Source organism: Sinocyclocheilus anshuiensis, unplaced genomic scaffold (genome assembly GCF_001515605.1).
Source record: "Sinocyclocheilus anshuiensis isolate Anshui unplaced genomic scaffold, SAMN03320099.WGS_v1.1 scaffold1100, whole genome shotgun sequence".
Lineage (NCBI taxonomy): Eukaryota > Metazoa > Chordata > Actinopteri > Cypriniformes > Cyprinidae > Sinocyclocheilus > Sinocyclocheilus anshuiensis.
Window position 1 is genome coordinate 128,629 of NW_015552633.1, and position 25,940 is coordinate 154,568.

General features: G+C 36.2%; 1 protein-coding gene and 1 long non-coding RNA gene across 2 annotated transcripts in view; one reads left to right on the forward strand and one right to left on the reverse strand.

Moving 5' to 3' along the window:
- The first annotated feature begins 6,194 nt into the window (after positions 1-6,194).
- The window catches only part of LOC107666641 (uncharacterized), a 41,305-nt gene continuing 21,559 nt past the window's right edge, over positions 6,195-25,940 (forward strand). Inside the window, exons 1-2 of the long non-coding RNA XR_001631698.1 lie at positions 6,195-6,348; positions 6,451-6,616. This is a non-coding gene — a long non-coding RNA (uncharacterized LOC107666641). The remainder of the gene's footprint in view (positions 6,349-6,450; positions 6,617-25,940) is intronic.
- Positions 21,415-23,223, reverse strand: LOC107666640 (class E basic helix-loop-helix protein 22-like). The gene has a single exon (XM_016458066.1). The coding sequence runs from the start codon at positions 23,011-23,013 to the stop codon at positions 22,228-22,230; it is 786 nt and encodes a 261-aa protein (XP_016313552.1). The 5' UTR covers positions 23,014-23,223; the 3' UTR covers positions 21,415-22,227.

Sequence of the window (25,940 nt, forward strand, 5' to 3'; positions counted from 1 at the left end):
CCAGCAGTCATGCTATTGCCATGTTTGAAGGGGAAAGAGAAGGGGAAGTGTGGAAATTCTCCACCTTCTGCTTTGGGTGCCATTGGATCAATGCCGGCTGCCAAGTCTCATCCGCATCACTGGCCTGTCAGCAGGTCCCATGGTCCTGGGGTCAGCCCAACATCTGGCCCCTCTGCCTCGTCCTTTAAGGACTGTCACTGGGCAGCATCTGTTTATAGACACTGGCCCGATACCTCAGATTGCGGCCAGGAACCGCTTCAGTCACCTCCATGGTGTCAACACATCTGCGTGAAGTAAATGCATCTGCTCACAATTTGCTTCCATATTAGCACCATTTTTTAAACATGTTCATTAAAGCTCTTTTTTTAACGATGTTTGAAGATATTTATTTTGTATTTAAGTAAGAGAGACTGGGCTAGTTGTCACATGGGGAAGGCGTTATCAATAACTATTGCATAAATGCTTGTTTTCTCTAGCGGTGGTCATGTTGCTTTCAAACATAAATCATAGTGTTGGATATTTTCATTACATTCAGCTTCTAAACAATAAATAAGTTTCCATGTCAGGTTGGAGCAAGCTGGCCTGTGTTGTATTTGTAATTTTATAGAATACATTTTATAAATTACAATTTCTGATGACAAACTAATGGTTGGAAATTTTTGTATACATTTTTAGATTTGACTGTTTATTGAATTTCTTAGTGCTTCATAATTGTTTAACTCTTAAAAAAGCTATTTTTGCTGAAAAGGCCTTTAGATAGCATATCATATTTAATATTTAGATAGTGTACCATATTTAAAAAAAGGTATTCTTTTCTTCTTTTAAATTGAGTGTCAAACTGTAGATTTCCAAGTGTTACAACTTACCCTGATATTGAAGCATGTTGTCATAAAAGGTATGAAAGGTCATAAAAAGTATTTTTTCTTTATGTAACAGAGAGCCGGAGAAATATTCACTTAAGTAAAAAAAATGTGACAATTAGCCCTGATCTTCAATCAATGCGGTACTAGCTTATATGTGAAAATTTACTTAAATATAAAGCTTCATATTTACACATTCAATTACTTTTTCTAAGTTTTTCCCCCCCCATGAAATAAGAATCCAAAAATATTTAAAGGGATAGTTCAATCAGAAATCTCCTTCTGAATTAATTCCAAACCTGTTTGACTTTCTTCTGTGGAACACAAATAATATTTTGAACTGTTTTGTCCATATAATGAAAATTAATAGTGATGAAAACAACACAGGATGACACTGACTTTCATTGTGTGGACAAAACAAAAAATCTTATTTTGTGTCACATAGAAAAAACGTCATACAGGTTTGAAACAACATGAGGGTGAGTAAATTATGACAGAATTTTAATTTTATTGACTACTCTATGTATTTTTTAATGATAGCTAAGGCTTTAAGGTATGTTTATTTACATAATTTAACTTCAAATAATCCCAGCTTGAGAAATATTCACATTGGTAAACAGAGACTCCCATGTGCTGTACTTGCATTTAGCATATATGTTAAAATAGATTTTAATATAAAGCTTCATATGTACTGTAGTACAGTTGTTCTCAAAGCCTTTTTTGGATATCTGTTCTTATCCTTTGCGTATCGCCAAAACACGGGTCACATGACTGTTTGTTTGTCACAAAGCAAAGTTTTCAGGTCATACTTAGAAGGGAGAGGTTATTATGTGAGTATAGGAGAGCATAAGTCTAAGTGGACGTCCATGACATGCGGAGTCCCACAAGGCTCAATTCTTGCACACTCTTGTTTAGCCTGTATATGCTCCCACTAAGTCAAATAATGAGAAAGAACCAAATTGCCTATCACAGCTATGCTGATGATACCCAGATTTACCTAGCCTTATCGCCAAATGACTACAGCCCCATTGACTCCCTCTGCCAATGCATTGATGAAATTAACAGTTGGATGTGCCAGAACTTTCTTCAGTTAAACAAGGAAAAAACTGAAGTCATTGCATTTGGAAACAAAGATGAAGTTCTCAAGGTGAATGCATACCTTGACTCTAGGGGTTTGACAACTAAAAATCAAGTCAGGAATCTTGGTGTGATTCTGGAGACAGACCTTAGTTTCAGTAGTCAGTAGCTGGCTCAGGGATCAAGCAGATGTTGCAATCATAAAGAAATACACAAGTCCTGAATTAAATATGAGGCCTTAAGGCACGGAAAACACAGGCCTGAAAAGACATGGATTATTGCTGTTCTACAGGCTTTTTGGATGCAACAGGAGCATAGATTGATTGTAGCGCATGGCAAATGCAAGGAAATCCCAGTGAACATAAACGCATTGGATTATGTGAAATAACTGTAGTTATGTCTCTTGATGTGTCAGTCTTGAAGAACATTTCATTTCTGGCGAGTAGACAGCTGTTCTCAACATATTGCAAATTCATTATACAAATGGCTGGGATCCCTGGACAGCCCCTGTTATGTCAAAGGGTTTTAAAGCATTTACTTTGCAGAGCACAGAGATGAAATCTGTAAAAAGGCAAAGAACTTGACAGAATCTTCTCAGAACATGGTTTTACCAGGAAATGATTTGTTAGCCAATCATTTCTCTATGTTGCAAGATGTTTGAAGAGGCTGTGTTGAGGGATCTCTGAATATTTGACAGTAAATCTGCTGGGTGATTACAGAGTATTTTATAAAAACATTAGGAAAACAGATAAAAGCCTACATTTCTATTAAAATGTATATATATACACAAACAATAACGTCATATAATCCTAAGATTCTTTTTTCCCAAAAATGGGGTTAGTTCACCAAAGTAATCAACACATACTCACCTTCATTGCACTCCAAACAAATTCCAAACCCCTTTCTTTCTTCTGTGGAACACAAAGATATTTTGAAGAACTGTTTTTGTCCATATAATAAAAATGAATGGTGATCAAAAGAACATTGGATCACATTGACTTTTGTGTTTGACGTTTGTTGACATGCTGAAGTTTGAAACAATATGCGAGTGAGTTAATGCTGACAGAATTTTCATTTTTGGGTGAACTATCCCTTTAAGTGCTTGAATTAAAGAAATGCAAAGAACAAAAGTGAGTCATAAAAATAAAAATAATGACAGGTTAAGCCTTTTTTGAAAATTTTTTTCATAACAATGCAAATTAGTCAATACTAGTATTATTTAGCAGATTTACATATTTTCCTGTGTTTTTGACATGAAGACAACATTACCAAAGCTTTTTAATGTTTCAGAGTGATTAAACTTTTATTGCTTTCCTCGTAGCAGAACATTTTAGCAAAGCTGATGATTGCATGATGGTTTCGCACGCCAAAATAGAGATCTCTCACTGGTATTCATCCATTTAGTGAACTATATGTCTGTGTCAATGGTTCACAATCAGAGTCCCTTAGCAAATTTCCAAAGAGGCCACTGGATGACAACAATTATTTAAATGAATATATTAATATTATCATAACTGATAAAATAATAACTAATAAATACGCAATTAAATTCATTCATTTGCTAAACATCATACAACCAAGATATAAACTACATTTTATTTTATTTTTTTATTTTTTTGGACAGTTTTGGAAACACAAAATGAATTGTGGTTAAATGTGTGGTTAACATTCCCAGTTTCTGGACTTTGAATATTGTGTTGGACAATTGGAGGCCTTTGGTTCAAAAATGTTAAGAACCAACATAATGGGGGACCACATTTAGAGTTGGTGGCCTTTTGCCAAATTGACGAGTCAACTCTGCCGCCATATCAGTAAAGCAGTTTCAACAAAGTCTGGGTCAGAGCCAGATGGGTGATGTAAGAATTGACACACTCCCTGAAATCACATTTGCTTTGCAAAGAAGGGAAGTTTTCGAAGAAAACAATGGTGTTGTGAATTCTTGGCAGCAGTTTGCGGGGCGCCATTGACAAAAGCAAATGTGATTAAATTTTACTGGGATGGCTAGAGTCTCCGCAATCATCAGTGAGCTCGGGCTAAAGAGAGATGACACGAAGTTTTCGAAGAAAACAATGGTGTTGTGAATTTTTGGCAGCAGTTTGCGGGGCGCCATTGAAAAAAGCAAATGTGATTAAATTTTACTGGGATGGCTAGAGTCTCCGCAATCATCAGTGAGCTCGGGCTAAAGAGAGATGACACATAAATTACTCTGCCTCTTTGCCTCTAATGGGACTCGTCACTATGGGGAAGTATCTTGCACACAGAGCAAATGACAGAAATATTCACAGCTAATAGACTAACAATTTGCCAAAGCATCTCCATCGTTAGGATAGAAATCACAGAGAGGCGAGGTGATCATCTCCTCTAGATGGGCTTTTTCGGAAAGTCTCAATGCTGTTGTGATTGAAATTTTGAATCGTGAAGCGCTTCAAAGTGTCTGACATTTTGTGAGACACCGAAAAGTCACATTTTGGATGAAATACGATGAAATATGATATTTCTGTCCATCTGCATTTGTAACCAAAGAGCAGAGCTCTGAATAAGTGTGTCTGTCCGGGGCTGTCTGTGTTTTGGCGTGTTATTGCATGTGGGCAGTGTCTGGGAGAGGAGTCTAACTTGCGTCTGTGTGTGGACAGACCCCTGGGGAGTGACATTTTCCAGAGGTGGACGCAGGGCAGCCGTGTGACTGTTTGACTTCTTCAGTGGTCAGGCACCACATCTAATGCCACACACCTCTAGCACTCAGTCGACATGCTTTCAGCTGACACAAATCGCTTCTGCCAAGGGTTAGTTTAAGTGTTACCTGAGCATGATGGGTAGAGCAGGTCTCAATAACAGGTGAGAAAATAACTCTCTTGAAAATAACTTGGAATTAAATGGTATTTAAAACTGAAATGTTTAGGGTTTATACGTGTTTCTTCAACTACAGTGGACAGTCTCATAAAACACAATCTTCACATTCTCCCTATAGCCAATGATTTTTTTTTTTCGTATTTCTTTCAGAGAGTCATGAAAATATTCAACACAATGTCATTTTCACCACATGTCAAATTATGTTTTATGTTTAATAGTGTTCTGTCATGGAAATAGTGATGATAAAAATACTTTTTTTGCTAAGGCAGATTTTATGTATGCAGTTTGACAGAATTGATTGGGGTGTTGGTTGAAAATGACCTAAAATATTCTGCTTACAAGTGGTATTTACATTTTTAAGTGATATTTAAGATGATTTTTAAGATTTTCAAAGGGGTTATTTTCCAGGGTTATTATCATTAGCTAAAAGTAAAATGATTTAAAAAAATAAACATTAACTGAAATAAAATAAAATAGAAAAAATATATATATTTTTTCTTTAAACATTGATGTAAATCACTTTTACACAGAAAGTGTCAAAGATTTTACATTTTAATATAGGCTAACCTTGATATAACACACAATAATGAATAACAAAGGAAAATAAAAAAGTAAAATAAATAATATTTTGTATAATATTTTATAAAATTGTAGTTTCATTCACATGGAAATTTTTAACAAGCGTGTGTTTGTGTGAGAAATAAACAGTGCACAAATATGTGTGTGTTTTAGTGTGTCTTATGAGGTTAACTGCAGTGTGTAAATTCCTGGGCAGCATGAGATATAGACTTGTGATCCTCTGATCTCTGATTATGTCTGAGCCTGTAAATATCATGTGATTAATCAAGAGGGCTTGTTCTGCACACGGCTTCCTCAGTCACCTTCACAGCTGGGAAACCAGCTCTGCCCTGTTTGCACGGATTTGTTTCAGTCCCGTCTGCCTGCAGCTTATTTCATTTAATAAACCTTAAATCTGCTGCGCTCTTTACTGTCTCTGTGTTTCTGTTTTCTCCATCAGCTTGATTTACAATTTATACCACGTCACATGTAGTTTACACTGTTCTTTTTATGGTATTTATGCACATCACACCATGAATGTGTTTCCAACCTCTTCGACCATGAGGTGCTGTCAAAGGACATTTGCGCTGCGTTTCTTTCACAAACACATTCAGAGTTTGTAAACGTATAAAGGAAAATGTAAGGCTCTTATGTGTAATATGTGTCTGCTTGGCTTGTCTGAAAAGTCATTCTGCAAAAAAAAAAAAAGCAAGACACAGCACATTCTTTAGTATTCAGAGAGCCAACACAGACTATTAAAATATATATATAGGCTTTTATTTTGAAACCAGTGTCTTTTATTTTGGAAGTATTATATCTCTGATTGTTTCAAATCCAGGCCTTGATTGTAGCTACATACTAGTGGTTTGTTTGCTGTTAGCATGTATATCGGCTGTGTCCTAAACTGTAGGTTGCTGTCTTTCTGCCTAGACAGTAAATGGCAACAGTTGAAGGTACAAATTAAAGAAACTAAAGCTTAAACAAACTCAAGTGGGCTTTAAAGGTAACCCAGTGAATATTTAATGACTGGAATGCTTATTTCTTGGTAGAAATTGAATTGTAAGGGGAAAAAACTAAATATGGACACTTTTAACCAATCTATCAGACATGTTTGAATTCTCTCAACCGCCAACTCACACACACAGGATTATGGGATATCGTAATCAGGGAAGGATACATTGATGCTGCCTTCAGTAATCAACCAAACAGATGTTACACAAACATTGGATTTTTTTCTTCCTGACATAGATGTGTAACTGGAGCCACTTTTGGTGAGTTTATCAATTCTGATCATAATAAAGTCACATTTTCATGCTGAAGGTATGCTTTAGAGTAGATTTTTGTTACTTTTACATTTTGTCTGGTTTATTCTTTTACATTTTTGTCTGGTTCACACTGGTTTTAAATCTCAAAAACAAGTAACACTCATGTCGCCTTTAAGTGAAGTTGGAAATATTATACATGAATGTCCAAGCAAAGTTGTATTTAAAATGAGAAGTAATCACTTTGCAATTGATAAAAAAGTATGAACTGTATTGTATGAATGGGTGTAGAAAGAATGTAATCCAGTCAGGGCTGGACTGGGATAAAAAATCGGCCCTGGCATTATTTGGTCCAGGCGGCCCACCACCACTTCGAGATATATATATATATATATATATATATATATATACAGTGGGTACGGAAAGTTTTTACTATTTAAAATAATTGTTTTCTATTTGAATATATTTTAATATGTAATTTATTTCTGTGTTTTCAAAGCTGAATTTTTTGCATTATTACTGCAGTCACACGATCCTTCAGAAATCATTCAAATATTCTGATTTGCTGCTTAAAAATATTTCTTATTTTCATCAATGTTAAAAACAGTTGTGCTGCTTAATATTTTTACATTATAAATGTCTTTATCGTCACTTTTGATCAATTTAAAGCAAAATAAATAAAAGTAATAATTTCTATCTATTCTGTCAAGCACTTTAACGATTCAACTACTCTCTTCTTCTCCTCCTGCCTGGCTCTTTGGCCTGCATCACTCACTGCAGAGCAAGCCTGTTCTTGATAATGCTGCTGTGAAAACATGGGAAAAGCTGACAGGGAAGAAGTTGGGGTGAAGCGATCTTTACATAGGCGGAGCAAAATACTTAATCGCTCCATCTATAGCGCATTGTGATTGGATGATTACACTGTCAATACAGGAGACAAACCAATGGGCCACTGGATACTCGCTGTCCCTGCGTGATGGTCCTCGGCAAAAAAAAACAAAACCTTCTATCGGCCCCTTAAGTGCATCGGCCCACCGGGAAAATGCCCGATATGCCCGATTACCAATCCAGCCCTGAATCCAGTCATAGTACATTTGCCATGTTGTTATTGTCATGTTACCTATACCAGTGTCATTTGCATGACTTCACTGCTATTCACAACTTTCTCCAATGGCCTCAATTTGCACTTCAGAACCTCACTAGAAGTAATAGGTCATCTGGGAACTTTTCACACACTATGTACTTTTTTGTCTGTTATATGGAAGTATGCAATTTCAGATGCAGCCTTGGAATGCAAGATGGTTGCCAAGCTGTAACGTAAGATGGGGCAATGTGAAAAATGTTGGGAAACAAATCTGGTTAATAAGTTAATATGGTTCGCCTTATACAAATTAAATGTTATTGTTAAATACTGTGCGTAATTAAGATGTAGAGATGAGTGGTTTTCATCATTTTCTATTCAGAAGTAGAAATTTTTTTTTTCCAAGTCATCCATTGTTTTGTTTAGGCTACCTCTGTATTGTTTTTCCAAAATGTGTGGCATGCTGCAATAACGAACACCCAACTTAAAAGTAGAAGCTTCTCAGGTGCACTCCAAGGCTTGACCTCTTAGAAACATGCATACGCAGAGGCAAGTCTCCTTTCTGCATCTTTGACAAATGCCCTGTCATCTCCTACTGCCGTTATCTACCAATTACCCCTTTTCAAACCAGTTCACTTGGAAAATGCAGTTGGATGGTACGGGTAACTCAACATGGGCTTGAAGAGGGCAAGTGATTCGGCTGATTGCTGAAACCTCAATGATTGTCATTCTAAGATGGTGTAGGGGACATATATGTCAGCTTAATCAAGACATTAAACCTAGTGCCCGTCCGCCAGGATGCGGAGCCCTGACCTGTCTGAGAAAATAGTTCTCTAATTGGTTTTGTGTGGTGGTGCAGCGTCCCCGTTCCCACCCAACTGTCATCCCCACACACTCCCAATGCACATCAATGTCAGTAGACCTTTAAAATCTCCTTAACAAGATCCACATTACATAAACACTATTTTTTTATTGAATCTTTAAGTGAGACTCTCGAGGAGAGGTTGTGTTTTCTATCCAAGTCGAGGCCAGATGAGATGAGAGAAGATGGTGGAAAAACAACAACCGCTAACCTGGGAATGCATCCAAACCTTAGCTATGCTAATTTTGTCAGTATCACAGCTTGACCATGGAAAGATAGAATTAAGTTCTTGAGCAATTTGAAAGGGGCGTGAGGGTGGATGACAGGCATGGTGAAATATGCCATGCGCTGCCCTTCAGGTTAAGATCAGGGAGAAAATGCTAATTTACTGAATGCACTTGTAGAGGTCATGAGCCGTTCTATTTATCAGCCACCCTTGCGACAATGAACAAATACTACTACAGTTATTTTTTAGACATCATAGTACATTGTACTTGTGGCATATACTGTTTTTGCTACTGTTGTTGTTGTTGTTCAACAACAAACCTATTCGTTTTTGACATAAGCATGCAAATTATTTTGCATGTTGTTTCTGAGAAAATGTTGCGTTGTTTCTATTTGAACGAACACAGTTGCAGTTTTTTTTCTAATGTAGTATTTTTTAGCTCAGATAGACATATTTCATGCAGACAGCATATTAAAATACCATATCGTAATGTACTACAGCAGCAGTTAATTTTATGTACTTCTACTCACTTATTTACCCCTCTACCCTTTTATTTATTTACATATAATTTACATATTTATTTACATATACTTCTACTTGTTTACTTACACTCATATATGTCTATTGTCTATCATTTATGTTTTACATACTCGTTTTTACATGTTTACTTGCATGTATGTATATTCGTATATAAGTAAATGAGCAAAAATATAAATTAGTATACAAGTAAATGAGATTGTATTTGGTACATTGATTAAGAACATTTTATAGTAATTTGTAGAATATTTTCTATAATTTATAATTCGCTGTATTTAGACATACTAATTTTCATTTTATACATATACTTTTTATACTATACATATACTGTAAGTATATAGTGTAAATCAATTTATATAAATGTGTAAATAAGCAAAAAAGTAAACAAATATATAAGTAAATTAGAATTTATTTATTGATTTAGTACTTTTATACTCACACTCATTTATACTGTAGTATATTTTCTAATATATATATATATATATTTATTTTATTGATTTATTTTTTTACTTATATGTATGTAAATTTGTAAATAAGAAAAATACTAAAATACTTTACTTGTAATCTTAAATACTAATCCGGAATAACATGATCTTGCAGAAAAGTGTTTTTATATAGTGTCCGTGCTGAGATTCTGTTTGTTTGTGTGTGTTTTTTTCATCAATATGTGCTATGTTTATAATTAATGATTCAATTAAAGTCTTATATCAAGGTTCTGATGTCTATTCAGGAACTTAAAGTAAGACTCTCTTCTATAGATGTCATATTGGCAGAGTTATTGATTTAATCTAAAATATGCATGACTTCAGCCACAGCCATTAGGTTCTTAATGAATTGTTATATTTTATTTACCCTAATCACGTCAGACTACACTCCTTAATAGCTGAGCAGTTTTTGGGTTAATGCATTGATTGAGATATGCAGCTTTTATTTATTTATTCAGATAATAGGTGGTTGAATCATCATTTAAAACCAGCATTAAAGAGCACTTATGTTGCGCATTCAGCATGCTTTATTTTTAATCTGGCTCATTACTGATGATAAATTACATCTTAATTATAATGATAAACACCCTGCGTAAATGAATGAGGTGTATCTGACAGGAGGACTAATTTGCTAATAACTATCACCCTGTGAATAAATGATGACACCTCTCATTTTGCTTTACACATTAGTCATGTCTCTTTTGTATTCCTCTAAGTACTATCTTTTTTATATCGATCCTTTGGCTTGAAATGCAATATTATAGTTAATATTTAATATTGATTAAAGGGACAGTTCACCAAAAAAATTTATCATTTACTCACCCTCAAGTTGTTCCAAAAACTTGATGAGTTTATTTCTTCTGTTGAACACAAAAGAAGATATTTTGAAGAATGTTGGTAACCAAACAGTTGACGGTAGCCATTGACTTTCATATTATGAAAAAAAAAAAAAAAACCATGGAAGTCAATGGCTGCCATCAACTTTTGGGTGAACTCTCTGTTTCTATTAAAGACACTTGTACTTTGTGTACATTTATTTTCTATGCTGGTCATCTTATCATCTTACTCAAATTATGTATTTATGTACCTTAGTTCATTAGAATTGGGCCCCATATATAGTGCCGTGGTTAAACTCAGAATAAAATCAAAGTACAATGCGAGTCTCAGACTTTTGTTCACAAAGAAGTCCCAAACGCGAAATCCCCATGTCACTCTATTGACAAGCTTAAGTGCTCAGATAAGCCTTGATTCAGTGCACTATGCCTCAGAGCAACGACTCAACAGTGAGCTAAACCTCTTCAGTGATAAACATTAACGTAAGGCGAGCAGACAGAGAGCTCATCCATTAAAATATACAGCTCTGGTTACTCCACAGGAGACCGACGGCTCGTAAGACGGGACAAGGGTGGGTGACCTTGAAGCATTAACTATTCCTGCTAATTGACTAATAATAAAATGTTTTTATTGTCCAAAAATAGCCTTTAGGATAATTGAATTTTGCCTCACTTTGTGGTAGGTCTGGATTTTTGCTGAGGTTGTAAAACATGACTCTTAATTGGCATAATATAAAAGATTACAGTGATGGCTGTGATTACTGTCCTCGCTTTCTGGAGCCATCGCTCTGCCAAACTTTACATTTAAACCAGAATCATTAAGCTTCAAATTACAGCACACAACCCTATTGGTCCTCATTAGCATTGACTGATCCTTGGCTGGGCGGACACCCTCACGTATTTTAATTAGCTACACCTCACATCCAATCAGTCTAATAACAGGTGTTAATTTTCCATTTCCTCTTTTCTTTCTTCTGTTATCAATGTTGATTGCATAATACGAATGGGCGCCTTAGATTACATGATCTATTTGACCTTTTTTGTATCCTGTCTTCAAAAAAAGTACTAAAGAACAGTGTTTGCCAACTTCTTTTTGGTTCAAGTACCTCTTTAACAAATGTGTTTCTATTAACTCTAGATACCAGGGTTATGCACCATTTAGGATTGAGAATGCCTTTTAAATTCTAATTCAGTTTCTGAATTTAAATGTGAATTTGTAATCAGTATTAGAATTAGAATAAAGAAATTCATATAATTTTATTTTATAATTTTATATACATATAATTTTATTTCAATTAGTACGTAATTAGTATTGTAATTTTTTATTTATTTATTTTTTATTATTTTGCAATGTAATTTTAATTATGTGTGTGTGTCTGTTTGTCTGTGTGTATGTGTATATATATTTGAAATGATATATACTGTATATCAGAAAATTACATTTATGAAAATAAGTCAACTAAACGTCAATTTAATACAAAAATATTATTTACATTTTATTATTTATTATTATTTTATATTATATATTATTATATTATTTAAAATTATTTATTTGAATTACAATTTTTAAATTTTGAATTTTGAATATTTAAATTGCAGATACATGCGGCATTATATTTTGACATTTTATATTCTACTATTATTATTTATTTGTTTTAAAATTTATTTATGTATTTATGTATTTATTTTTATTGTTTTTTCATGTATTATTCCCATGAATCCCCTAGAGTACACATACCTAAGACAATGTGGTTTCATATCTTTTAAAATGCATCTACTAAGAAAACAGCAAGGTGACAGAAGGTACATGGGGCTGTTTTGATTTCTGATTAAACTTACAGGAGTATCAGACAAGTTTTGTCATGTTATCATGTATTCTGCTACATGAAAACTGTGACGCTGACTCTGGCCTGAAGGCAAGCAGTCAAAATGCATCAATCTCAGCTGAAGTTTTGCTTACATGCCTGCAAATACAAATCCTATAACTGCATCTTAAACTATACGACTTATATTGTGTACATTTTCAGTTTCTACTTTGCATAAATGACCAGTATTTCACATTTACGTCCCATTTAGCGATGAATCCCCAGCACAACACAAACTAAAGATCAGGCTGTGGTCCATGCAGCGCTGTCCCATATATGATGGGGACTGACGGGTCTTCTGATAGGGTGTCAGTTTGACTGTGTGTTAATGTTAGGTTGCCGGGCCACGCTCCCAGTCTCATTACAGCAAATTTAGTCTGCTGTGAGCACAAGAGAACTGCTCACATGCACATTATAACAAAGAGATCTGTTTTGATATTAGCTCTAATGCTGAATTTTGCAAATAAACCATAGCAGTTGAGCCTATATAGATTATGATATGCTTCTAGTGTTCAGCAATCATGTGAACGGCGGGACAGCTGGACAGGATCAGTGTTGGGCAATGCAAATCCCTATACTGCAAGATCCCTGGCAGATATTCAGTTCTGACTGAGAACCTTGATAAATGTGTCGTTCTCTTTTTAAACAGCCCAGTACAGCAAGACCACCACTAGGACCACTCATAGTAATCAATAATACACCAAATAAACTGCTTGATGCCTTCCAGCTTAGCGTTATCGTAACATGATGTTGTGAATCAGGTAGCACACAGGCATCTAGAACACCAGCCGTCATCCATCATTCCTTTCCCAGCAGAATAATTGTACACACGTGGATGTCAATAGTCCTAAAACGGCGTTCAGATGAAGTGTCGGAGCACTTCAGTGACATTAGAGCTGTTGGTTTTAAGGTGTTTGACTGAATAAAGCATGCGCTCGGAGGGAGGCGGGGGACTGTGTTTATGGGCTGATCCCTTGACATGCCCTAAATTGCCTTGTTTGCTCAGCACATGCACAGAAACAGATGCTGCTTCACTGCGCTGGGTCATTCACTCCATCTCCTGGTGCTTTGAGGAAGACCTTTGTGGTTAGTCTTGTCCTCTCGCACACAAAAACTCTCGAGTTTGTTCATACTGTTAATGCAACTACTAAAAAAGCAACCGTTTTTGTAATCACAAGATGTGAAAATGGCTAGGTTTAGGAAGCAAGCCATTCGAAATGAATTAATCCACTTTGGCTGAGGCTAATGTGACTGCCATCATTTACTAATTATCGTCTGGCTTTCCGAAAACCTGTGTTAACTGAGGGACTACCCCACCCCCTGGAGAGGAGGTGGTCTGTGCAGACATGTCGTTTCGAGCTTTGTTACGGAGGTTTGTGCTCCCTGGCCTGGATTATTGTGATTAAGATCCACCTAGCAGACGACTGTCCAATTGTCACCTTCATTAGGGCACCGGATCTGGAAGGGCACATGTGTTGTGCCAATTCTTCATGGCACCAAATAAATGCTCATTGTTTTGCTGTCATCTGATGGCTGTTTCTGTGTCATACTGAAAAAATAAAATAAAGGTTTTATCGTTTTTCTCACATCTTTAGCCATAACGCACATCTAACCTTTGCTGATTATAGTAAGAAAGGCTTGGCTTACAGGACGTGGATCATGACAGTTGCCAGTAAACTGAACACAGTCCCATTGCTTCTGACAAAAGTATGAAAAGACAAAAGACTGAGAATACGCCGTAGAGTCCACAAATAAATATCTTGATGCTGAATGTCTTGTTTTTTTGGCACTGAGAGGATGGCATGTAAACCTCATGTTCATATAGAGATGCACTATGTTGCTGGTCATGTTGGTTATTGGGTGGTAAATGTGTGTTTTTTTATGTTGTCATTATTGATAAAATGTATATATAAAAAATATAAAAAATAATATTTATTTTAATAAATTAATATTTACTTTACATTTAATGCATTTAATTATTATTTTATTAAATGTAATATATTATAAATAAATGCATTAATCAAATTCTAAATAAAATAATGCATTAAAATAGATTAATTTGGTAACACTTAAAGCCTTTATGTACTGTATAATGAATTATAAAGGTATTCATAATGTATGTTGTAATACATTATAACTTCCCATAAATGATTGTAACCAAAGTTAATATGCATTATAATATTTGAAAGGTTGTTTTTCATTTGTTTCAATGCATTATACTTTCTAAAGTTGTAACATTGAATAGGTGTTATACATTTTGAATATGTTTTTATTTTTATATACAGTATTATCTGATTTCATTGTAATTTTAGATACAGTTTTATTAATTTTGTTTTGTTTTTGTCATTTTTATTAGTTTTTTAATATATCTAAAAAGTGTTTTATTAATTTTGATTTCAGTTTTAATTCTATTAGTGAATTTGAAGTTAACTGAAAATGAGATTTCTGCTATATTGTTTTTATAGTTTTGTATTTTATTTTGTTTTAGTCATCATTATATTTAAGTTAACAAACATGTTTTTTAGAGTTTAGTTTTAGTTAAAAATAATAACCCAGTATAGTAGTCCTACATTTGTTAAATGATTGTGAGATAAGAAAGATTATATTCCGAAGTTGCTACTGTTTAAAAATTAGAAGCTTTTTTTTTTTCTTTCAACATAACGTCACTTGAAGCAAACGGATCTAGATTTTATATTTATTATTAGCTTCAAAATATAAATAATTATCAGCTATTATATCAGCCATATCAGTGCATCTCTCTAAATCATATTCTATTATATATCTTTTGTGTATTTATTGGTGGCTCCTACAGATTATTAAACGAATGAGGCTTAGGCTTTGGTGGTCAGACCTTCAGATTCTGTGAGCGCTGGTGGAGAGAAGTCAGCTTTGATTACAAACTAAGTGCTGTGCTGCCAGACGGGGGAGGGTCTACATGCTGATATGCATTCTATCAGAATGATTCATGCAAATTATGCACATTATTCCTGCAGGAATTTCCACTGAAACTGCCTGGAGAAATTGCCGGAAATTAGCCATAAAATTCAGTGTGTCGGGAGTGCAAGGTGAAGGCCACTAGGAAGCCAAGGACACTGGGCTTGTAGTTATTCTGCATGTGTGCGTGTGTGTCGTGTGCGTGGTCACCTGGTGGTTTGTCCATGGATGCAAATACACAGCGTAGTGTTCATTAGAGGATTTTCCTTTACTAACGTACTGATGAGATTTTCAGTCACACTCTGATAATGAGGCCGTGAGATGATGAGGAGCGTAATGTCTGTGAGTGTTACACTAAAACACATCCCCAGCTGCTCATTCATTGTGTCCTGCACCCCGTCATGTTTGTTCCTGTTGTAGCATTTATTCATGTTATCTTCCACTAGATTATTGTCTTAATTTGCAAATTAATTGGCAAACTGATCAGTTGACATCTTGATTAACCGGTTTGTTTTTCAGCATTTGCATTAAGAAATTTTCGTTCTGAAGAGCAGAGTTGATTGTCCATCAGTTTGAGTGAATATTCAAGTAATATAACTTTCATGTTCTAGTTGAAACCTAACAGATTCCAAAAGCATGTTTTTTATCACTAAAATGTGTCAACTTAAATCTGTTGTATAGTATCTATAGTAGGGCTGCCCAAACTCGGTCCTGGAGGGCCGGTGTCCTGCAGAGTTTAGCGCCAACTTGCCTCAACACACCTGCCTTTAAGTTTCTAGTATGCCTAGTAAGAGCTTGATTAGCTGGTTCAGGTGTGTTTAATTGGGGTTAGAGCTAAACTCTTCAGGACACCGGCCCTCCAGGATCGAGTTTGGACAGCCCTGATCTATAGTGGCATTACACTCAAATACACTTATAAATATACAGGGGTGTGTGTGTGTGTGTGTGTGTGTTTGTGTGTGTGTGTGTGATGTTACAGTAACCTAATCAAAACAGACATGATTAATATTCTAATGCTCAGTATCTTCACAAACCAAACATGTTATTCTTAGAAATGTAACTTATCTATAACAAAACACTGAATAACAAAAAATAATGATTTAAAAAACGATGATATCTATCTATCTATCTATCTATAGAGAGAGAATTACATATATAGCTCTTAAAATATATGAATATTATTTAATTCATTTTTTTTGTGTGTATTTTAAAATGTCTATGACGATGTAATGAACAGGAAAAAAAAACAACAACAAAAATGTTGTTTTCATAGGCTACAGGACCCTTAACAATTAATTCCATTATTCCCATTAGGAACACAAAGCCTTACATAAACGCTATGCATAATGTCGAACATAAATGTATACATTAATCATGGGCCACAATCAGCAGGGGTCTTGCTTTAACTCCATATGTCTGCTCTGTGCCTCATATGGCTGATGCTGAATGCCTGGCCTGCCTCATGGAGCGAGGGAGCAGGGCTGGGGATGTTGCTCTGACTGACTCCCCTGGTAATGGTGTTGTCCTGCCGGCACTTTATGCTTCCCCCACAGCCACATTATATGAATATCAGAAGTTGGAATGTATTTCAATGTAGTGTATATGAGGGTCAGTGAGCTTTGAGCATAAATGTAGCCCTTCAGTGTGCACGTAGTGATCGTCCTGAACAGGTGCTGGACTATGATGCTCATAACCACCTAAGTGTACCTTAGAATATACACATTAATATTCATATGCCATTTACAGTGGTAAAAATGAATCATTTTATAAATGAGTCATTTGATATGGCAAGAATCAGGCTGTGATCACACTTTGTCAGTTTTTTCTGTTCGGAACACATATGGTGATTATGTGACAACAGTTTCATGTAATGAATCTCCAATGCCAAAGTATTTTTACTTTTTTTAACTTTTCAGATACGTGGTTGCTTATATCCTCGCTGCTTTTAATTAAGTAAACTGAAAACAAATTACCACATTTTCTATGTCATAACCCTTAAACTGTCTCTAATTGGGCTGAACTGAATACTCTGCGTATGTTACAAATTGAAACATTTTCCCTCAAAGCCTAACAAGACTGTAGTTACTGGTGCTGGTGGTCCATCACCTTTGACCTCTTGTGTAATACTAATCTTTCTCTAGCAGCACTGTGAATTAGAGCACTGTCTGAGCAAAGATGTAATCCCAAAACAACTCCAAGAACATCAGATTATTATTTAAAGAAAAGGACAGTTTTGGAAAGGGATTAAGATAATACAACTGTCCATTAATCTCATTCATCGATTCTAGACAATAGACAATACAAATGTAATTCAGTAATTCCTGTTTTTTGAAGAATAGCTCGTAATCACAAGTGACAGATCTAGACTGATTTGATTTCAGTGAAAGATTTCCAGTACTTTCAGTGACGAATTTGGCATAATTACAGCACATAAACATATAAAGATCAAGTGATTGAAGGCTTTAATCTTTTTTAAGACCAAATACATAAATGCAAGATGCACATTTATTATCACGACCTAAATTCAAAACAAATTGCAATTGCATCACAATTAAATTAATGATAAAAAATTACATATATGATTTGCATTATTAAGCCTATTTTTGTATTATTAATTATTATTAATTAATTATATATATATATAATATATATATATACACAATAATAATAATTAATAATAAATATATATATATATATATATTACCATTTTGTCCAGTTAATTTTTAAAATACTTTAGTGGAATTTTAGGTTCATCATTTGTCCAGGTCCATATTACTGTTTGGAAAGGAAAAGTGGTGTTTAAGTTTTTATAACTTCAGACTTCTCAAACTCATTCATCTACAAATGGATCCTGCCAGTGCATCCGCATGCAGTGCACCCATTGACAAAATCACATTGACAATTAATTCAAAGAGCAATTAACCTTAACACTGGGCATTTCACTCTCTGTTCCTGTTTTATTACATCTTTTTTGTTTTTGTTTTTAAATACCCGCATTATGCACAGCTCTCCCACAGCCAAGTGTGAATTACAGCATGTGACATTGGGGTACTGTTGCATGTACAGCATATTTCTTCTTCTTGTTGGTAAAAGAACAGAGAGATGATTCAATTCCTAGGCTTTGAGCCTGATGCTGATATGAAGAGGACGCTCCAATAGGGTCCTCTAATGTATACTTTGAATATCCTTGTTTATCACCCCCAGCATACATCACATCTATATTACAAATAGGTGCCCTGGTAGCTCTTGATATGGTAAATTGGATATTTTATGGTTTATGAAAAGCCGCCTTTTTTATCTTTCACTTTTATTCATGACCTCTGAAGCTACAATGCAGACATTGTAAAGACAGGTTAAGCTTTATTAGGTTCATGAATACAAACACTGGTTTGATTCTGTGTCACTGTTAAGGTGGTTATCTCTTCTAGTTGCCTCATTGGTTTGGAGTTTATGTGAGTTTGAGCAGCACAAGCTCTAGAATCTGTGTGATAGCACTTCTTTTATGCCATCCCACTGCTTTTGATGGATCCCATCCTAATACTTTTGAATTAAGCCCTTTGTAAAACTAATTGCTGTATTAAATAATGCATCCCAATGCAATCTATAATTAATGCACTGTCATTATTATCTCGCTGCCTGTTAAGGTATGTGAAAAGGCAGTACTAGTTGCACTGGGAAAGTGAACATGGGAGCGAATGATGGAAATCATGTAAATGGGGTCCTGGAAGTAGTTGACTCCACACAGTAATTGCTGACAGTATTTATCCAGGCAAGGTTTGTGATGGCTGATTACTGCTGGCCCTGATTAACGACTCCTGCATGTGTCTCCACATCTGTGCTGTGCAGAGAATTAGAGAGGACAGAGTAATACCAGTGCTTTCCAAATGGCTAATTTACAGAGTTGAAAACATTGGAGAGACTTAAGATGTTTCAAACCCCCTTTCTATCTTGTGGTTGTGGTCCTGTGGATTAGGGAACTTTTTATGTATTTTTTGTGTTTTGATTGTTTTATAGTATTTTTAATCTTCATTTATTGCACTGAATACTGTACTTTTTTCGTTTGGCAAGTGTCATTTTTATTATGCAAGCTAGTGTATTTTTAATTTTTTAAATTTTATTATTATTATTATTTTATATTTTGTGGTCCATTAAAAATTTCAATGGTAGAGAAAGCGTTTTTTTTTTCCTACCGCACTTCTGATTTCATGTGATTATTGTAATTGGCTAATTATGTAAAATTAGAAGGGGCTTGGCTTTTTTAATTATGTATGATTTTGTCTCATTAAACGGTGGCTGAGCGGGTTGCCAGGTCGTCCCTTATAAAACTGAGCGAAAATCTGGTTTAAAACTCTTAAATGGCCCTGACAGTTCTGCTTAGTCCTTTTAGTTCGGCTCTCGTTATTCTCTTTTTCTGAAAAGGTATTTCCGGTGACGTAGTTTACAAAGGTTGTGATGTCATGCAGTGACACTGAGTGTCATGTATAGTGTTGGTGCTGTCCCTGGTGCTGAACTAAACACGAGTCACATGGAGTGCGAGAAAACATTTTGTAATTGTTAAAAATATTTGTTAGGAACAGTTCTGTTCTTGACACCCAAAACCTCTCACTTTTTGGTGAATAGATTTGGATTTCATCCCCCTCAGATCTCTCAAAAATGTCCAGCGTCTTGACAAGACAAATTAAAACTGGCTTTCGATAAAGAAGCGAAGTTCTCTGTACTGTTTAGTTATCTGATACATCGGCAACATACATTTGAGGTTTTGAACAAAAATCTAATTGTTTTATCTTTTAAGCACAGGCGCTGCATCAACCCAATGGGTTTTTAAGAGAAAGTCACTGTCTTCGATGTTAACAATACTGAGATTTTCTCCTCGCATTTCTGTTTATCATTATTATTATTAGTAGTAGTAGTAGTAGTAGTAGTAGTAGTTGCAGTAGTGTTGTTGTTGTTGTTATTATTATTACTTATTGATTCTTAATATTTACGTGTATTTTCCTTTCACCTTTCCTGTTTTGAAAAATGTTTTTTTTTATTTTAGCAAAATAATGATTTTCTAAATAAAGATTTTTTTTTGTGTGATTTAGTGGCTTAATATATAGCCTATACTATAGTTATATATTTGTAAAACTGCGTTGAATATCGCATAATACATTTTTTTCTGCCTTAAGTTCGACTTTTTAATTTAAGAAAAAAATCCTAAACTAAATGTTCTTCAAGTGTGTTTGTTGTTTGTTGTAGAAATTCAGTTTTAAAGTGAAAACGAAGTTTCTTTTGCACTTGATATCAGCGTCATGTGAAAGGGCATCTTCAAGTCCGTATAATCGTCCCGTTGTGATGGACAGCCGAACTAGAACAATGCAAACTAATGACACTGACACTGATGCTCGTGACTGTTTCCTGTGATTAAAGACACCCAATTACGGCAGTGAACAGTGTCGTAATTATGTTCTTTAATCACATCCAGGAGGTTTAATTGCCTTAACGATGTGTTTAATTAAAAATAATATAGGTATTACAGTCGACAGTTTTAATGCACTGTTGTTTTCAAATTAACATTATTAGACAACGTCACGGATTTTCTTTTTAATAATCATGATCGGGGTGACTAAGCTTTATCCTATAATACTAACAGACAGTCTCTTTCAACTGTAGGGCATTGTTGTTCATAAAGTCTGGGCTTTTTCTCCAAGGGCATTTATATGTAAGCAAGCATAAAATAAAAAATAAAAAAAACACTCGTGTTTTACAAACCACTGCTAAATTAAAGAAAAAAAAATAGATTGCTTCTAATTCGTTAGGCTAAATGTAACTATATTATTGTTGCCAGATGCCGAAGTTTATAATTTCACAAATTACGTGTCATCAGTAAAATATTTTTTCCTTGCGACTTATTGATCGTAATCTCTCGAGCCAGCAGAAGCCATGAATCACTTTACTACCAGCGGCATCACAACATACAACCAGGCGTATAACGTTGGATCAAAATATTTTAATAAAGCTTTCCAATACATCAACACATACAAATGGCCCTCTATGGTCATATTGATACTAATATATCTACATTGCTTCCAGCCTCGACCTGACAACAAGTTGAAACCGCCACGTCTCTAGTCAAACTGCACGTGTTTGTAAAAAGCCAAATCGGCGAGATTTACAGCAATGATGACAATGCATAATCAGACCAGGCATGCAGATCCACTTGATTTCATCCATTTAGAGAAATGAAAAAGGCAAAACAACTTTTTAAGATTCCACCAAACTAACAATATATTATATTACAATTTTTAAAATGAACAATCTCAACTACGCTTTCGAAATAACACGTAGGCTACTTTGGAATAAAGTCCAATACGACGCTCCTTCCAGCAGCTGCTTTGTAAAACACAGATGTCACTTGAAAGCAAACATTTACATAACATAAATTCAAAGTAGCAAGAATACGCATTATTGCAAGTTAAAAACCTTAAAACGTTTGGCATCATAAACAAGGTAAAACATGGTTGCATGTTGTCAGGTCAGTGACACACGTCATTCTGAAGGGTCCACGTTAATTAACTGTTCATTCTTCATCATCATCATCAGACATAGACTTTGTTTGGTTTTCATCCCACTCTCACCAGCACTTAAAGTATAGGCTATACTATGTACACAATCAGTGTTTCTTTGAATGAAGTTGTAAGAAAAGTTTTTAGCATTCTTCTATAGCGACTTCATTGCAAAACTGCTGGCAGACATCAGTCTCGCTTTTTCAGAGTCAAAAGTTGCGCATGTGCTTCTACCAGAGTCGGCTGCAGAGTTTAAGGCTTGTCAGTGCATTGCTTACAGAGGCTGGAGGTGACACTGTTGAAAAGGGCACATTTGTCTGGACAGGAGGACGCTGCAACTCCCGCAGGGAACGGGTACCCAGCCGGCTGCTCGTATGCGCTCAACCCCGGCGTGAGAGCTGTGGTCGCGGGCAGCGAGGCGGCAGAGATAGCCTGGCCTTGGTTGAGATACGCAACCAGCCGTCTCATCTCCTCCAGCGCCTGTGCCTGCATAAGGATGTAATTTTTGGCTAAGAGCAAGGTGGCAATTTTGGAGAGTTTCCGTACAGACGGACTGTGCGCGTAAGGGATGACCGAGCGCAGCTCATCGAGCGCATCGTTCAGATCGTGCATTCTCCGTCTCTCCCGGGCGTTGATGTTTAGTCTCAGGACTTTTTGCTCTTTGTTTTTCTTACCTCCCTCTGACTTTGCGCCGGGCACCGTCGTTCTCCCGTCCGTCATGAGCATCATCTCGCATCGGCCGTCGCTGTCATCGTCTGGGCTCTGCTCGCCGCCGCTGCTCTCCGCAGCCGAAGTCCTGTTTGCGCTCTCGCCGTATTTCACACACAAAGATCCGGTGGGCAGACCCAGCGTGCCCGTTCGCCCGCCGGGCTGCACCGGGTCTGGGTCGGTCTGCTCAAAACAGCTAATGGGCGACTGGCTGTCCCGCGAACCGAGATCAATACCCGCAGCCGGTCGGAACGAGTCCATCTTTTTGCTCGAGACTGCGCTGGGAGTTTTGTGAAAAATGTCTCCACCCAAGTTTATTCTCCTGTCCATAGTCTCCCGAAAGTCGGATGCGATGATGGGGCTTCACTCAGCCGCTGTCCTCTCCTTAAGTTTCTACTCTATGAAGTGGAGTTGATGTTGATGGCCGCTCCGCTTGTCAAGTGAGGCTCCTCCTAAAGTGCTCTACGCTGCGTTTATCGTGTTGAGACGCACTTTGTAGATCACGGCAGCGATCAGCATCAGCAGCGGAAGGGGGAGTCTTTTACATCATTATCTCAAATCGGGCTATTAATATGAAGAATAATCGCCTATCGGGATTGAGCGCGCGCTACCCAATCAGGTTAACGTTTTAATTAATGGGATTAAAACGGTAACAAACAATCCAAACGGGTTTCTCACAGCTTTACAAAAGCACCCCAGTTCTTTTATTCCTCTGCCCATCTGCGTACACCCAATGAGCCACTGTGTTCAAGCCGCTGTTGAGCTTTGTAGTGCAGAAACATACAAAATCTACTTATTAAACAAATAATTTACTTTTTTACTATTATTTCTAATCTACTTAGAAACATGGCTTTTCATATCACTGCTATGCTGATGACACTCAACTCTACCTCTCAGCTCTCATTCCATAATGACCCGACGATAGCTGCTCGCATCTCAGCTTGTCTAACAGACATTTCTTGCTGGATGAAGGACCATCACCTTCAACTCAACCTTGCCAAGACAGAACTGCTTGTGGTTCCATCAAACCCATCGTTTCACCATCCAGTTAGGCACATCAACCATAACTCCTGACAAAAAGCCAGAAACCTTGGAGTTATGATTGATGATCAGCTGACTTTCTCAGACCACATTGCTAAAACTGCCCGCTTTCGTTTGCACTGGCTACCAATAGCTGCTGACATAAAATTCAAGGCATTAATGCTTGCCTACAAAACCACCACTGGCTCTGCACCCCTTTACCTAAATTCATTACTTCAGAGTTATGTGCCTTCACTTAAAGAAAACTTATTAGTATACTTGCAGTTTAAAACTACTAAACTAGTAGTTTACTAAGACTATACATCAAAGTGTACTAAAAATGCTACTACAAGTATTTAATTAGAAAACTATCAGTATTCATATAAGTTCACTTTTAGTATAGTTGCAGTACAAGCTAAAATATTGTTGTAAACTAATTGTGTACTTAAATTTTACCACTGTTATACTTAAAGTATACTTAAAAGTATACTTTTATATACTAGAAAGTGGGCCAATTTAGTCCCAAGGGGTATTGAAATAGTACACTTACAATTATACTACTAGTACACTGATATTTGTATACTTGCTACATAAAGTATACTTAAAAATATACTTGAACTTTACTTAAGTATACTTAATAAAATAAACTTGAATTATACTACTTTTTGGTAAGGGTAAGGCGTGTCGGAATCAACTTTTGCTATTTTAAGGACGGGAAAAATGGTCGGCGCGCCAGGCTCATGCTCTAAAAGGGTTGTCCCTATTCTCTTAATGAGTAATGGGTGTGTTTTGGGCGTAACGTGCCATAAACCAATCAGAGTCTCATCTCCCATCCCCTTTAAAACCCAGTTGCGCTCGCGCCATGGCGGGTTCGCTATTTACATGGCGGAATTTAATTTGACATTTTAAAAAATGTTTGTGTGCTGCTGCGCGTCCCTGTGTGTAATAAGCAAAGTGTACACGCGTTGTGCACCCGTCTATAGGCGCATATTACTAATGCGCTCTTTAAATAACAATTAAAAAATATTGCGCCAGAGTTTAGACCAGGTTTTTGTTGGTCAATGGCGCAGTCTATTTCAGCTGCCTCAAAACAGCAACGCGCCAGCAATGCGTCTGAACACACCTCGTTTTCAGACCAGCACGCTCATGAGCGCACAACTGGGCGCAAATGCATTTGCTATTTAAACAGCTTGGCGCAGGACGTGAAAATGACAACTGCGTCAGGCTGAAACTAGCAAAAAAAAACACTTGCTTCGCGCCTGGCGCCGCATTGCTCCGGGTGTATGATAGGGCCCTAGCACTCTATTCTAATTCTATTCTTTAAAAAAAAAAACTTGTCCCTTTTAGACTTACACTTTATTTATTTACTGCTTGTTTTCTTAAAAAAACACACACACTAGCTTTTCTAATCTTTTTGTATTCTATCTGTTTTCTTTTTATTTATTATGCAATTAACAAAAGCAAAAAAGGCCTCTAACAATAGCTTGCTCTATTCTTTTTCTATTCTATCTGTTTTTTATTTATTTATTATATCATAAAAAAAACCTTGCTATACTGTGTTAAGCTAACTGAGCCTTGTTATAGCACTTGCATATCATTGCTTTTTTGTTGATTTTGATTGTTTCCATTTTCCTCAATTGTAAGTCGCTTTGGATAAATGACTAAATGTAAGTGTAAATGTATTATAATATAGCCTATGTTCTGTGCTAATGTTGTTTCCAGGTGGATGCTACAGACATTTTTCGTAGCTGAGGGAGAGGCACTGAGTGTTTGGGGGGCAAATACTCAGGTCAAGTGACCTGGTAACAAACTCATGGATCAAATCTTTATTTTTAGTAACAATTATTAGGCCGCGTGTCCACCAAAGCGTTTTTTCCCGAGGCTGGCGTATCTTTTCAATTGTTCTAAATGGGAGCGCCGCGTTTTTTAAAACGCCAGGAGCGTGCCAAGCGCTGAGCGTCTTTTTCGCGCTAAACGTTCGGGCGTTTTTTTCTCAGCGCCGAGAGTTCAACTTTGGATAAAACGCTGTGCTCATCACTGTCACTTTTTCAGTCAGCTAACCAATCACAGTGGAGGAGGGGCGGGACTACCGACTTTACTACGGCTGAACAACAATAGAGAAGTTAATATTGCTTGTCTCCGAGTATTTATTTCTTTACTAGATCGAATTGCCGGACTATCATAATTATGAAATAATGTTTGGAGAAACATTTCATTCGCGATGCGTCTGCCATGCC

Coding starts and splice junctions, on each gene's coding strand:
- LOC107666640 (XM_016458066.1), bottom strand. CDS start 23,013: ATGGACAGGAGAATAAACTTGGGTGGAGACATTTTTCACAAAACTCCC.